The 14,065-nt window shown below is 54.9% G+C and overlaps 2 protein-coding genes across 3 annotated transcripts in view; both read right to left on the reverse strand.

Annotated features, from left to right (window-relative positions):
* The window catches only part of SLC44A4 (solute carrier family 44 member 4), a 12,229-nt gene extending 3,982 nt beyond the window's left edge, over window positions 1–8,247 (reverse strand). The window contains exons 1-13 of the mRNA XM_008068752.2: window positions 8,164–8,247; window positions 6,322–6,370; window positions 5,856–5,929; window positions 5,646–5,724; window positions 4,428–4,527; window positions 4,220–4,345; window positions 3,943–4,003; window positions 2,996–3,083; window positions 2,834–2,917; window positions 2,362–2,597; window positions 2,161–2,260; window positions 1,418–1,510; window positions 1,032–1,134 (exon numbers count right to left, since the gene is read on the reverse strand). Of these exons, the coding sequence (XP_008066943.1) occupies window positions 1,032–1,134; window positions 1,418–1,510; window positions 2,161–2,260; window positions 2,362–2,597; window positions 2,834–2,917; window positions 2,996–3,083; window positions 3,943–4,003; window positions 4,220–4,345; window positions 4,428–4,527; window positions 5,646–5,724; window positions 5,856–5,929; window positions 6,322–6,370; window positions 8,164–8,197 (1,227 nt within the window). The 5' untranslated portion in view covers window positions 8,198–8,247. The remainder of the gene's footprint in view (window positions 1–1,031; window positions 1,135–1,417; window positions 1,511–2,160; window positions 2,261–2,361; window positions 2,598–2,833; window positions 2,918–2,995; window positions 3,084–3,942; window positions 4,004–4,219; window positions 4,346–4,427; window positions 4,528–5,645; window positions 5,725–5,855; window positions 5,930–6,321; window positions 6,371–8,163) is intronic.
* A 426-nt stretch (window positions 8,248–8,673) lies between these two features.
* EHMT2 (euchromatic histone lysine methyltransferase 2) overlaps window positions 8,674–14,065 on the reverse strand; it is a 19,619-nt gene continuing 14,227 nt past the window's right edge. For both annotated transcript variants that reach the window (XM_008068755.1, XM_008068754.1), the window contains 10 exons: window positions 13,644–13,748; window positions 13,365–13,519; window positions 13,114–13,281; window positions 12,508–12,652; window positions 12,064–12,141; window positions 11,572–11,687; window positions 11,379–11,465; window positions 10,060–10,138; window positions 9,717–9,892; window positions 8,674–9,178 (listed from right to left, as the gene is read on the reverse strand). In XM_008068755.1, the coding sequence (XP_008066946.1) occupies window positions 8,998–9,178; window positions 9,717–9,892; window positions 10,060–10,138; window positions 11,379–11,465; window positions 11,572–11,687; window positions 12,064–12,141; window positions 12,508–12,652; window positions 13,114–13,281; window positions 13,365–13,519; window positions 13,644–13,748 (1,290 nt within the window). In that variant the 3' untranslated portion in view covers window positions 8,674–8,997. The remainder of the gene's footprint in view (window positions 9,179–9,716; window positions 9,893–10,059; window positions 10,139–11,378; window positions 11,466–11,571; window positions 11,688–12,063; window positions 12,142–12,507; window positions 12,653–13,113; window positions 13,282–13,364; window positions 13,520–13,643; window positions 13,749–14,065) is intronic.

Below are 14,065 nucleotides of genomic sequence, written 5' to 3' on the forward strand. Positions count from 1 at the left end.
CTCCAGTCTGGGCGACAGAGTGAGACTCCAACTCAAAAAAAAAAAAAAAAGATTTTATTTTATTTTACAGATTGGCTAATGCCTGCAGGCATAGCCCTTGGCTCCTGCTGAGATGCATGAAGACATGACAGTAAATTCTCAGCAGTCTAGTGCCCCTCCTTAGAAACCTCACAGGGGAGTTTTGAGAAGGAGCTTCTCTCCCAGGACTCCCCAGAGTCCACCAGGGTACTGCCTAGGGCTGCTCTGTGTTCCAAAGGAGGAAGATTAACAAAACAAAACAACCCAACCAGTTACCAGCTCTCATCAGCTGCCAAGCATTGTACTAACCACTTTATGTGACCAAAGTAATTTAATCTTCTCAGCTACCCAGAGGGACAGGTATTAAGATTATTTCCATTTTACAGAGGAGCAGGCTGAGACTCAAGAAGGTTGATGGGGCCCAGCATGGTGGCTCATGCCTATTATCCTAGCACTTTGGGAGGCCGAAGCGAGAGAACTGCCTGATCCCAGGGGTATGAGACCGGCCTGGGCAACTTGGCGAGGCCTCGTCTGTAAAATAAATAAAAAAATTATCCAGGCATGGTGGTGTGCACCTGTAGTTCCTTCTACTTAATAGGCTGAGACGGAAGGATTGCCTGAGCCCAGCAGGTCGATGTTGCGGTAGCCATGAGCATGTAACTGCACTGCACTCCAGACTGGGCAACAGAGTGAGACTCAGACTCAGAGTGAGACTCTGTCCTGAAGGCAGAGTAATGTCCTGGGGAGCCGGGTAGAGTAAGTGTTGTTATCCAGGCCTGGCCCTGCCTTCAGGCATGGCATTTCACCTCTCTTAGTTTCCTTCCTGGTAAAATGTTGGCCAGCCCAGGAATAACAGGTCTGGAGTCAGATTCCTTTCAACTTTCCTGGGGGTTGGGTGTGAGTCCTCTCTGGCCTCAGTCTCCTCTGCACAGTGAGGGATTTGGGCCATTTGACCCCTGAGGTCCCCTCAGCCCTCTTTGTCCTCTCTCCATGCCCCCACCACCTCCTCTTACCATGGGGTTGCATGATGTATTTATTGGCACTTTCTCACAGCCAGAGACACTGACGTTGGGTGCCCAGAGGACATACTGGGGTTGTCCCGATGTAGCCAGGTACCCAGAGGGGAATCAAGGAAAGTATGGTCACATGGGGACTCCATAGGCCTTAGGGACCTGCTCCTTGGAGACCTGCTTCTAGGTGCTGTGCAGGTTCACTGTCCAAAGGGACTGAAATGTGCCCTGTGCCCACTCTCAACTCTACCCAGGCGTAGGGCTGTGTCTGCCCAAAGGTGTACCCTCTTCCAATTACACAAGGCAATGTATGGGCAAGTATTGCCCTGTTTCCTCCCATCCCTGCCCTTAGGACTCCAAGAGCAGCTGGCTGTGTGGGCAAAGGATACAGAGCAGTTGTGGCCCAGTAGGCAATGCAGATGAGCAGGAGAACAAAGGTGATCAGCGGGTAGAACATGGTAGACATCATCTGCCCCACAGCCCTGCAGGGAGACAAGAGCTGTCCACCAGCATGACCTGGCTACCCACTTCCACTTCTGCCCTCGCCAGGGCCTGCCCAGTCCCCCAGGCTGGGAAGAATTGATGCAGTGGCTTTGTTTTTCATATCTGTGTTCCCAGGGCCTGGTGCGGGACTGGGCACACAGTAGGCGCTCACTAAATGAACTGAACTGAATAAATCAGGCTCAAGGGACTCTTAGAAGAAATTAGAGCCACAGAGAAGCCACTCGGGACAGCTTCAGGGGGAGTAAAGGAAGAGAGTTTCCAGAGTGTGATCCCTGGACAGATTTGGCAGTTCCTGGTTGGGAGTTGATGCTGCTTCTCCCTGACTGGACGCCTGACATTTCACTCAGCAACCACCACCATCACTCCCACCAACCCTCCTAGAGGTCCTACTCCATATTCTAGGCACTCAGTAGACCCTAACTCAGTTAATCCTCACAACAATCCTATAAGACAGGAACTACTATCACCCCTATTTTATAGATGGGAAGACTGAGGCTCAGTCACACAGCAGTGTTCACCACCACGCTATTCTGCTCTTCTTCTCCAGGGCTCCCTGCCACCTCCCTAGCACCCCCATCCTGGGTCTGTGCTGCTCTCAGCTCCATCTGCCTCCCAGACAGTTCCTAACTTGCTGGCCTCCGTCAGGAGAGCGATGGCAATACGAATCCGCTGCCGCAGGAAGATGAGCATCAGTAGCAGGATGCCTTCCAGCACAGCCAACACGATCACTGCAGAGGATGGCAAAGGGGGCCTGGGTCAGAGTCCAGGCTGAGCATGGCCCAGGGCAGTCCTTGGGTGGCTGGTGGCTTGGGTTGGGCAGGGTACTCACGGGCAGCCAGCCAGGTCTCCTGCACGTTCTGGTAGGCACTGAGGTTGGTGGTGAAGCCCAGCTGGGAAATGGAGGCACCCTTGTCCCTCAGCATTCGGTACTCCTCCCAGCAGTAGTAGATGCCGTATGCCAACACCCCTAGCACCCCCAGGATCAGCACCAGCACCATGGGCCCGGCCACCAGGCGCAGAAGCAGGATAAATAGGAGGCTCAGGACCAGAGCCACGCCTAGGGCACTGCAGGCAAGGGGAGAAGGTGAGGGTCACCCTGGCTCCCCAAATGTCTTTCACATCATCCCATATCCCCAGATTAGACCTCCTTTCTTTTATATATCCTGCTGGACTTGGGATCCATTCTGAGTTCAGTCTCCTCCTTCTCTGTCCAAAGGCTGTTTTGGACATTGGGCTAGGGGAGAGAGGATCGGGGAGGGGTGAAGGTGAAGACAAGAGAGGAGGGGAATTTGGTGACTCACACAAGAATCCAATACCAGGATTGGGCAAAGTCTTCAAAGATCTTAACACTGATGTCTCGGGCATTGAGGCTGTCAACAAGGCCGCTGTAGGGGAGAGAGAGTCAGACAGGCTGTGGGTAAAAAGGGGTGTGGGATAGTGATGTGGGGGCAAGAGATGCCTACCTGATCCCCTGAATGATGGTGGTGTTGCCACTGAACCCTTGGAGTTCGGGGAGGGTGATGTTGGTCCATGGAAAGCAACGCCCCAGAGCTGGAGAGGAGAATGAGGCTGCTGGGTGGGAGGGCCGGGGGCTTTGGCCCTCTCCCAGCCCATGGTGCCTTCAGAGGAGGCAAGAGTGATGGGCTCTGCTCATCAGTTCAGGGCTGTAGGTCCCTCTGTGGCTCAGATACTCCAGAAGCTTTGCCCAAAGATGGTGTCCAGGCTCCCAGTCTCTGCCATCCAAGTCCAGCTCACTTTCCCTTCACCTCTATACCTTTGCTGTTGCTGTGCCTCCCTCAGGGCAGTTCCATCTCCATCTCACTTCCTTCAGGAAGTCTCACACACTCCTATCTCTTGTGGCACCTGTTATGTGCCCACAGAACTGTTTGCCACCCTCACAACTTTGCCAGGAAGTCTTGCTTTGTCATTTACATATTTTCTTTCTTTCTTTCTTTCCTTTTTTTTTTTTTTCTTTTAGAGACAGGGTCTCGCTCTGTCACCCGAGCTGGAGTGCAGTCATGTGTTCATAGCTCACTGCAGCCTCAAATTCCTGGCCTCAAGCGATCCTCTTACTCCAGCCTCCCAAAATCCTGGCATTGCAGGCATGAGACATCACACTCTGATGTCATGTTTTTTTTGTTTTTAGTTTGGAAAATATCATTTATTTAGAAAATAAATTGGAGAGAGAGAGGAGATTCACCTCCCCAAGGTAAGGTAGGGGTCCAAAGTTAGGAAACATGGCGGCCATAGCTCCAAGAGTCACTTGGACACACCAGAGTTTAACAAAGCAGTGGCCACCCTGATGTCATTTACAGTCTAAAGATGAGGAGACAAGGTTCAGAGATTCCTGATTTGAGCAATAAAAATATTGGGCTAGATGATGTCTGAGAAGGAAATTTGTGCTTCTCACCTGGAGTAGAGGGAAGGAGGAAACGGGGGCACAGCTCCTGTTGCAGGCTTTGGGGCACTGGCTGTGGCGAGGGTGTGGAGAAAAGGACAGACCGACACACAGGCACAGAGCAGGATGAAGAAGGGGTTCCCTCACCACCACTGCCACCACAGGGCTCAGCCTGTCCTGCCCTCCCCAGGAAAGCCAACCTAGTGATCATCTACTGAACTCCCCCTCCTACTCCCACCCATTGTGAGCCCTCCTGGGTGACAGCGATGACATTAGGGGCAGTGCTCACCATATTCCAGGGTACCCCCGGCTGACAAAAGTTCCTGTTTTTAGTATAGAAGACCTCCCCGACTGTCTGCAAGTACTCATTCTCTCCCACAGTCCATGCGGCCTCTGGGCAGGAGGACACGCACACCTGGGGACAGAGAGGGTGCTAAGGGGCTAGTAGCCAAGACCTGGGGGGAGATCTGGAGCAGAAGCAGGTCCCAGGCTCTGACCTGGGGAGTTGGACACTGTAGGCCATTCTCAGCCACCGAGATGATGTTGGTGGCCAGGATGCAGCTGAAGATGTTGAAGTACAGGAGATACGGTTTATCTCTACAGGAAGAGAGGAAGCACATGCATCAGGGCCTGGTCAGGTGTTGAGGGAGGGGAGAGACCATTAGGGTGGCTTCCAAAGAATATAGTGGACCCTACATGCCCCAGATAAGTCACACCCTGCTCAGCTGGGGAGGTAGAGGAAACACCCAGAAGATTTCTCAGAGTAATTCAGCATTATAACAGTTAACAGGCCAGGCTCGGTGGCTCAGCCTGTAATCCCAGCACTTTGGGAGGCCAAGGCGAGTGGATTGCCTGAGCCCGCAGGTTCAAGACCCACCTGGGCAACTTGGCGAGACCTCGTCTCTACAATAAATCAAAAATCAGCCGGGCTTGGTAGCGCACGCCTATAGTTCCAGCTATGTGGAAGGCTGAGGCGGAAGGATCGCCAGAGCCCAGCAGGTCAAGGCTGCGGTGGCCGGGAGTGGCCACTGCTCTCCAGTCTGGGCGACAGAGTGAGACTCTAACTCAAAAAAACAAAAACAAAAACAAAACAAAACAAAACAAAAATAGTTAACAAATGACTAGGAGCAGGAGTCACCTCTTACCGACTTTATGAACTTGAGCAAATCAGTTGCTCATTCCACCACATAAAAATTCATAGGACCTACCTCATGGGGTTTAAGTGAGCTTGTGTGCGTCAAGTATACTGCCTGCCCGGAACATAGTAAACGCTATGTTGTATAAGGATGAGAGGTTTTATTATTTACGAAATGTTTCCTGCATGTGAAGACTGATGCCATCATTTCTGGAATTGCCCCTGAGTTTCAGATAAACAAATCAAAGATCAAAGAGGTTGAGCTCAAGGCCCGAGGCCACACAACCCAAACTTGGCCCAGCTGGGGATCCAAACACCAAGCTCTGAACTCCAGAACCCAGGCACGTAACAAGACCGTCTGCATCACCTCCCAGCTCTGGGGGAACTCAAGAAGCTACTGTCCAAAAACGGTTCTCAATGTGGCCTGGAGTGGTCAGATTCAGGGAGGCTGAGGGTGGGGTGGGAACAGCAGGGAAAGGATGTGGAAGAGCATGGGCAGGTCTGGAGCCTGACGTGAGGGGGTGTCTCCTGCTCACCACCTCACTTCCCTCCTCCCACCTCTTCTCAACTTTGTACTCACATGTTCTCTCCCATCCCGCAGTAGGCCCCAGTAGAGTTCCTGGGGTAGAGGACTTGCCGGGGGTCTCCATACACCCAGGCTGGAGACAGACACACAGATGAGTCACCAGAGAGCAAGGACTTAGAGGGGGAGTAGCTATGGGTGTGGTCTCTCCTGGGCCTCTTTCTATTCCTCACCCACCTCTCCAGCCCTGAGCAGCTGGAAACTCACCCACAATCCCCACCACGATGTATCCCAAAATGAAGAGCAGGAAGAGGACGCAGCAGATAACATCTGTGCAGCCCCTGGGAGAGAAATGGGAGTCTGAGCTAGGGAAAACCTTGGGGGAGGGGACATGGGGTGCCTGGTTTGGAAGGGTCATGGTTTGAAGAGTTGGGAGATGCTGGAGAGTGGGCATCAGTCAGTTTTATTTTATTTTATTAAGAAAACCTTTCCTGGGTGGATGAACTTTCTGAGGTGTGACGCTGAAAAGCACACAGTTCCTAAGTGCTCAGCTGAGTGCTTTTTCCCAAAACGCACATGCCCATTTAGCCAGCACCCAGAAGCCCCATGGTGCCTCCTCCAGACAACAATCCCCCCCAGGGCAGGAGATTTTCTACTTCACAAATTTCTTACTTTCAGCAAGTACCAAAGCTGACACAAGACTCCCGTCCCCAGAGCAGGGCCCAGAACTCACCTGTTCTTGATGGGGCCTCGGAAGGAGGGATCATATTTGGCTGGTTTCCCTGAGGGGTATGGAGAGGAATGCGGAGAATGAGGTGTTTCTCTCCCAACGAGGATCCTACCTGGGCCTCAGGCATTTTTGGGAAGATGGACTGGGACAGGATTGGCAGGAGGGGGAAACTAGGGAGCAGGAAAGGTAGGATCTGGGCCTGGTCAGAAGCAAGTTCAACAGCTCCCCATGAACTCCACCAATGGCCCTTGGTGGGAGGGGAAGGAGGGCCTTTGTAGTTTTTGGCTTGCACATCAAGGCAGTCAGTCTGGGAAATGGCCTTGGTCTTCTGCCACACTCTAGTCCATTTCTCTAGAGCCTCCCTCCAGTTGGGATGTGGGACTCTGTGTCTCAGGGACGATCACACCCTCATCCTTATCCCCCTTTCCCCCTATTCCTTGCCCAATGGCCAGGAAGACCCAGAGCCCCTCTGGGAGGTCACAGTCCCTTTCCATATCTGCCCCAGGTCCTATCCCCACTCTCTGGCCCGAGGCCATGGGGAAGAAATTAGAGCTGATGGGTGTCAACCCCTGCAGGGCCTGTTTGCCCCCACTCTGAAGGGACCTCAGTCCCCTGGCCACCACAAGGCTGGCAGTCAGGGTGACACCTGAGCCTGGCCATTGAGGTTGCAGACACATCCAGTTCCTGGTCCTCCCTGAGTACACACAGGAAGGAGGTGGGGCCAGCCAGCCAGGGTCCTATGTGGCACTGAAGAGGGAGGGCAGAGGGCTGGGCAAGAGTGTGGGAAGGAGTGGGGTGGGGGCCGTTCTCCCCAGTTTCTCTGGACTCTGTCCCGCCATGGCTCATGGTCATAAGGTCAATGATTGACCCAAAGCCGCTCCAGGAAGTCTGTTGGGGAGTTCTCACTGCCTCTTTTCCTGTTCCCCTAAGAGACTCAAGCCCCACCACACGAAGGTCCCTCCTTTGGGGTTCCCTCCCCTCCAGACCAGAAGCTCAGTCCCAATCCCCAGGGGTCTCTGCCAGCAGGTCTCCAGCCCTCACTGCTCACAGAGATCTGGAGACTTTTCCCTAGCTCCCTCTCTCTTCATACCTCCAACCCATATTCCTCAGAGATTCTGGAAACAAGCTCCCTCAGCTTGGAAACAAGACATGTCTGTTCGCACAGGTCTCACCCTTCACAGGAACCCCAGAAGGCCCTGTCCCTATTCCTCAAAGTCCTCCAAGACCGGCTGGCTTCTTTACTCCTAACAGAGACCCTGATTCAGACCAACAGCTCCCTCTCCATAAAGACCATCAGCCCCAACTCCTCACAGGGACCTCCAGAAGAACCCACAACTCTTGCTATTCCTCACAGAGACGCCGGTAGGCAGGCATTCCCCCTCAGGAACTCAGAGTTCAGGCTGAAATTCCTCCTGCTCTCAGGGACCCCAGCCTCACCCCTTGCAGGCTCTGCAGCACATGGCACTCACAGCCCACAGCCCATTTCTGCTCAGGACCACAGCCCTACCACCTTCCCTCCAGGCTTTGTTTCCCAGGGTCCTGCCTTCAGGGCCCAGAGTCCAGGGCTGAAATCCCCCACCTCCTCCCAGGGACCCCAACCCCAACTCTCGGACACCAGACCCCAGCTTCACTCCCCATGGGCTCCTAGCAATGGCCCCAGCCCCTGAGCCCCATCCTGCTCCCAAGACCCTGACTCCCTCTTTCCTCCGACTTCTGTTTCCCAGGCCCTCCTCTCAGGGACCCGGGTCTCTCCTTAGTTTCTCCCCTGGAGCCAGTCTCAGCTGCCATTCGCGCAGCGCCGGCCTCCCCTTCTTCCACAGGGTCCCAGCCTTGCCCCAGCCTCACCAGAGACCTCGCCCTCCTCCTGCTTTCCGCCCATGGCTCAGTCTCCCGGAGTGATTGGAGCCCTGGAGACCTGGCGTCTCACCTGCCACCTGCCCCGCCCTCCACACGTCACAGCTCCACCCCCACCTGTGGTCCCCGACACACTCTAGTTCCTTCTTCCCGCCTCTGCCCAGCGAGCTGGGAAGCTGGAGCCTGGGACAGGGGCAGCTTGCTGGGAACTCCACAGACCACAGCGTGAAAAACCTGGCAAGCTCTGATAAGAAAACGCTTTATAACCTTGCAATCTACCTCGACTGGGGTACACTCCCACCCACACTCTCCTGCCAGATTGTCAAAATTGACATTTGATCCTTGACCAAGACCCCCACGGTGGTTTCTCACAACCCTCTCCCTTCCCACTGGGAGGCTGTCTACACCAGCCACATTCGTCCTGCTCACATGGGGCTCTGGCCCTTGGACCCACATTCCCTCTGGCTGTGTGTGCTTCCTCCCCATTCCAACACCACCCAGTTTATTACCAAACCCAACATTTATTGAGAACAAAAGGAACCAGTTGGCAAAGAGGCCTGATTTCAATTCATCAAATTTTCAGCTAAGGATGGAGAATGGGGGGTGGCCAGCCCTGAAGTCACCCTCCCAGGGAGGAACCAGCTCTGGGAGAGAGGGGCTGTCAGACCTCCAGGGCCTGGCTGGGGCCTCTGGTTGAGGAATGTGTGAAAGGGTACTGGGGAGAGACCGCAGCGCCCCCAGGCGTGGGCTTCGAGCAGCAAGTGGCAGAGGAGGCTGCTGATCTGGTGGCCATCCAAGGTGGGGAAGGGAGGATGTGGTCCATTCTCAGGTGTTGACAGGGGGCAGGGAGCTGAGCTCCGGCAGCAGCTCAGGGTGGGGGTCCAGGCGGGCCAGGCGGCTCTGCTCTAGGGCGATGGCTTCGGCTGAATGCTTGCACTTCTCAGAGCCACACTGACAGGTGAAATATTTGCTTTTGATGTCCCAGAAGCGGTCGCCATAGTCGAACCTGTCAGAGGCATACAGGAGCTTATGGGACCTGGACCCAGCCACCCAGAGCCCATCCCAAAGGCCCTGTGGATCCTATTTCCTAGATGAACCCAGGTACCCATCCCCATCTTCTTCAGATGTGCTCTAAGTCCTTGAATGTTCTATGGTCTTGCCACACCAGCATCACCAGGGACTTGTTAGAAATGCAGAATCAGGCTCCATCCCAAATCTATTGCATCAGAATCTCTCAGAGAGGCCCAGGACTGTTTTGACAAGCTCCCAGGGGACACTTATCTGTCTCCGCCTTTGTGGGAGACTTCCACTATCAGGGCTGGAACACCGCCCTTTGACTTACCCACCACAAATGCTTCCTGCGCCCACACCTGCCAGCCCTCCCCATTGTCCCAGCTGCCCAGTAGGGGCCCCCATTTCTGCTCACTGAAGTCTGAGAAACTCTGCTCTAATTCATGTCTGGAAACAAGGTGCACTCCAGCCTTCAGGTCCCAGGCTTACTGCATCTCCCACCCCCTGGCCCCCAGAGACCCCTAGAACCTCACCCTAGCTCCTCCCCAGTACGGATATCTCGGGAACTGAAGAAGGCGATGCGTGGAAACCGCAGGTCTTGATGCAGCATGAAGACCCGCACGGGAATGATGTTGGGGTCACACAGGTGGTTGATGAAGCGGCTGATGTTGCCGTAGTAACGCGCATCAATGCAGTACACCTCTCCATCCTAGGGGGGGCATCACTCTTCATATCCACCTCCATCTTGCTTGCCTGGCTGACCTCCCAACCCACTGATACCCTAGTCCCTCCTCCCCAGGTTTCCATCTGCTGACTTTCCAGGGGCTCCAGAAGCTCAGCTACAGGGAGCAGGGGAGAGAGGGACCTCCTGCCCACCTTGTTGTCTAAGTCGAAGAGATAAGAATCATCCTCTCTCACATCAGCCTCAGCATCAGAGATCAGCTCCCCCACATACCTATTGGATAGGAATCGATTCTGAAGGTGAGCACAGGTTATTGTGAGGTGGCTAAAGGACCTGTCCCTCCTCACGACCCTGAGGAATCCTCTTCCACTACTCCTCAGCTGCCCTGTCACTGCCCATGGACCTCCCAGACCAATGCTGCTGCGGTTGGTGACCCAAGGCATAGTGGGTCCAGGAGGATCAGGAAAGGGATCATCAGGACACAAGTATGTGAGGGGACGACCCAGGACATAATCCTGCCAGCTGGGGCCCCTACTGGGCAGCTGGGACAATGGGGAGGGCTGGCAGGTGTGGGAGCAGGAAGCATTTGTGGTGGGTAAGTCAAAGGGCGGTGTTCCAGCCCTGACAGTGGAAGTCTCCCACAAAGGTGGAGACAGATGCCAAGTTCTGGGGCAGTCGGCTTGGGTAGGGAAATTCATTCAGGTTTGGATATAGGGAGGCTTATGCACTAGGAGTTGCCCAGCGAGGAGTGGGCAATACAGGGCTGAGGGACAGGAGAGGAGCCAGGGCTGCAGGAGGAGCCGGAGCCACAGGAGTGAGGAATTCAGGGCAAGAGCTGGGGGCGAGGGCACCCACATCTGAAGAGCAGGAACAGCTGTCAGACCTCCAGCAGGAGGGGGACCACTTGTCTGAGAAGTTGAGAGGTAACATGATAGACACTGGAAGGTTCCTTGAATAGGCAAATGAGGCTAAAGGGTTGTTCCAAAGGAGACCTAGGTAAGTTTGAGGGTCATGGGGTGGGAGCCAGGAGAAGGGGGGGGAGTTACAGATGCTGGGCAGGGTAAGAACTGGTGGAGGGGGACAGGCCCCTGAGGAGGTGAGCAGAGAGGTAGTTGTTACCATCTCCACTTCACAGACAAGAAAAATAAGGCTCAAAGAGGTTAAGTAGCTTGGCTGCCAAGGACACCCAGCGGCAGAGCAGGCTCAACTCCAGCTCTGTCTCCAAACCTAGTGCTTTCCCCAGCTAGGAAGGGTGGGGAGAGGGTGTGTGAAGCTCAGAAATACACCAAGGAGGAGGAGAGGCAGGATGGGCTCTGTGGTCTGGGCCAAATGGAGGCAGGTGCTGTCCTTGGCTATGGGGATGGGGGTAAGAGGAGGCTGGCCAAAAAGGGGGCAGGAGGAGAGACCCCCTCAGGGCAACCTGCCGGGGCAGGGGTTAGAGAGGGAGGTTTGGGAGTCAGCAGTGGCTGTGTGCCTTCTCCCCACCGGTGCCAAGGTTCCCCCAGAGACTCACTCGCAGATGAAGGTCCCCTGCGGGATGGTCTGCAAGGCACGGACACCCCAGCCCATCTTTGCTGTTCGGTAGAGCTGTAGTCGTACCCTGGGGTTGGAAGAGAGGGTGCTATTGGATGGAGGGCCTGGAAAAGCCCCAGCAGAAGGGAGGAAGAGGTGAGGCTGGGAAAGGGGGTGCAGGGGCGGGGCCTCACTTGATGCCGCTCTGCACGACCCGGTTCTTGCAGTTTCTCCAGCAGGAGCAAGCCTGGTTACACTCGAAAATCAAGGGGGGCTCGATCTTGTTAAATTCCTGGAGGAGCCGCCCATCCTGAGGTACAGAGGGAGGGGAGGACAGTGGTTTCTCTGTGGGGGCCATCCCAGGCCCAGGAACCCCAAGACTCTACAAAAAAATCCACCTGACCCTGACCCAGACACAGGGAGGATGGGGTGGGCGGGAGAGGCCACACAAACTCCGAGATCAGAAAACAGGAAACAGAAGAGCATCACCCATGATTTGCATAGGCCTGAGCACAGGCCCGTTGCTGTCCTGGCAGCATCCCAAGATCCCAAGGTCTGGCCCTGTCTTCTCTGTCACTTTCCCCACAGAATAGGAAGTGAGGGACAAGGTCCCAGGGGGTTGGCGTGAGAGGCTAGCTCCTCCAAAGGAGGAGCTGAGACTCTGAGACCAGGCCAGGGGCATGTACCTTGTCATACCAGCACCGGATGCTGAGCTGGCCACACAGGCAGTTGGAGCTGGAGCAGTCATCCACACACGTGCAGTGCTGTGGCAAGGAGGCAGCAGGGTCAGCTCAAACCACAGCTGGCCTGAGCCCTTCAACTCTCCGTGTTCCCTAATCCCCCAACCACTGTCCTTTCTCTAGGGTCTGTGTTTTAGGATAATGAGTGGTGATGCTCCCAGGGTGAAGACAAATCAATACATGGCTGATGGGTGTGTCTCAGGCTCACATGATACCTTTTTGTGACCTAAAAAAGGGAACCCTCCCATCCCCTGGGTATGTGCAACCCCACATCAGGGATCACTTTCAGCCCCTACTCCCTTGGTCCGGGGCCTTTGTTGGTCTGCGACTTGCCTAACTGTACTTGGCAGCTCTGAGCATCCTTTTGAGACGGCGCAGGACGCCCCTCACCTGCAGGTGGGTGATGTTGCGGTCAATGTTCATGGTGGAAGTCTCGCAGTTTTCTGAGATGTACTTGTAATCCTCAGGGCAGGGTTCCCCATCCACACCATTGACACAGGGAATGGGCACGTTCTCATAGCCCCGAGCCACATCCCTGCAGAAGCGGGGGAGATAGGGCTAGGGGCTAGAGCAGAAGGTAACGGCTCCCTAGGTACAAAGAAAGCTGGGGGCGGGGGAGGTTTCCTGAGGTATGAGGAGATGAATGGGAATCTGCTAGGGCAGGTGGAGTCAGGTTGCCAGACAAAGTGCAGGACAACCAGGTTTGAATTTTTAGATTCGAATTTCAGATAAGTAAGAAGGAACCTTTTAGTATAAGTATGTCCCAATTGCTGCATGCGACACCCCTGCACTAAAATTATTCAACTGAAATTCCAGTTTAGCTGGTGCCTTCTATTTGTTTGCTCTACCCAGCAACCCCAGTGGGGAGGAATCTGGGGTGGTTCTGGGGTTGCAAGGACCATGGGAGCAAGGGTTTGGGGATGTTAAGAGGAGGCCATGAGGCCTACGGAGCGGGCAGGCAGTGGCTCTGGGTACACAGAGGGGCCCAGGGCTCACCGGCAGATGATCTTCTCTGTGCGGATGGCCCGATTTCCCACCCCAAGCCGGAGCTTGCGGTTGAGCTGGAGAGCAAACCACACATCGGAGCGTTCTGGAGTCAGGTCCCATGCCGTGTCTCCCTCCTTGTTCCGCAGCTCAGGATTGGCTCCACGTGACAGGAATAACCTAGGAGGGGACAGGACGTAGTATGTGGGATCCGGGGCTGCAAGAGTGATGGCAGGAGAGTTGTGTGTGGGGTAGGGACTCACAGCACACAGTCGTGGTAGCTTTCCCGGGCTGCGATGTGCAGGGGGGTGTCCCCATGGTAGTTGACAGCATGGAGATCACAGCGGGCATTCAGGAGGACCTCAGCGATGGCAGCACTGCCGGTGAAGGAGGCCCAGTGTAGACAGATGTTTTCTTCCTGTGGAGGGAGGAGAGGAAGGGATGGGGCATAGGCAACTGAGCCCTGGGATCCAGCCTCCACCTTGCTCAATGGCCTGGGGCTGTCTCCACCTCCTCTCAACCCCAACTAAACTCTCACTCACATTGTCAGTGAGGGTGACATCAGCACCCCGTGTCAGCAGCATGCGGATCACCTCAATATGCTTGTGCTCTGCGGCCCAGATGATGGGCGTCCAGCCCCCACTGTCCTGTGGGTGGGAAGGGAGTAAGGGTGCGGGACGGCTGGGCGCGGTGGCTCACGCCTATAATCCCAGCAGGAGACCAAGGTGAGAGGATTGCCTGAGTCCACGGATTTGAAACCAGACTGGGAAACTTGAGGAAACCTTATCTCTACAATAAATAAATAAAAATTAGCTGGGCATGGTGGTGCATGCTTGTAGTTCCAGCTACTTGGAAGGCTGAGGCAGAAAGATCATCTAAGCCTAGCAGGTTGAGGCTGCGGTGGCCGTGAGTGTGCCACTGCACTCCAGCCTGGGTGACAGAGTGAGACTCCAACTCAAGAAAA

The sequence above is a fragment of the Carlito syrichta genome, unplaced genomic scaffold, assembly GCF_000164805.1.
Source record: "Carlito syrichta isolate Samal-C Ts95f unplaced genomic scaffold, Tarsius_syrichta-2.0.1 Scaffold311524, whole genome shotgun sequence".
In the NCBI taxonomy this organism is placed as follows: domain Eukaryota; kingdom Metazoa; phylum Chordata; class Mammalia; order Primates; family Tarsiidae; genus Carlito; species Carlito syrichta.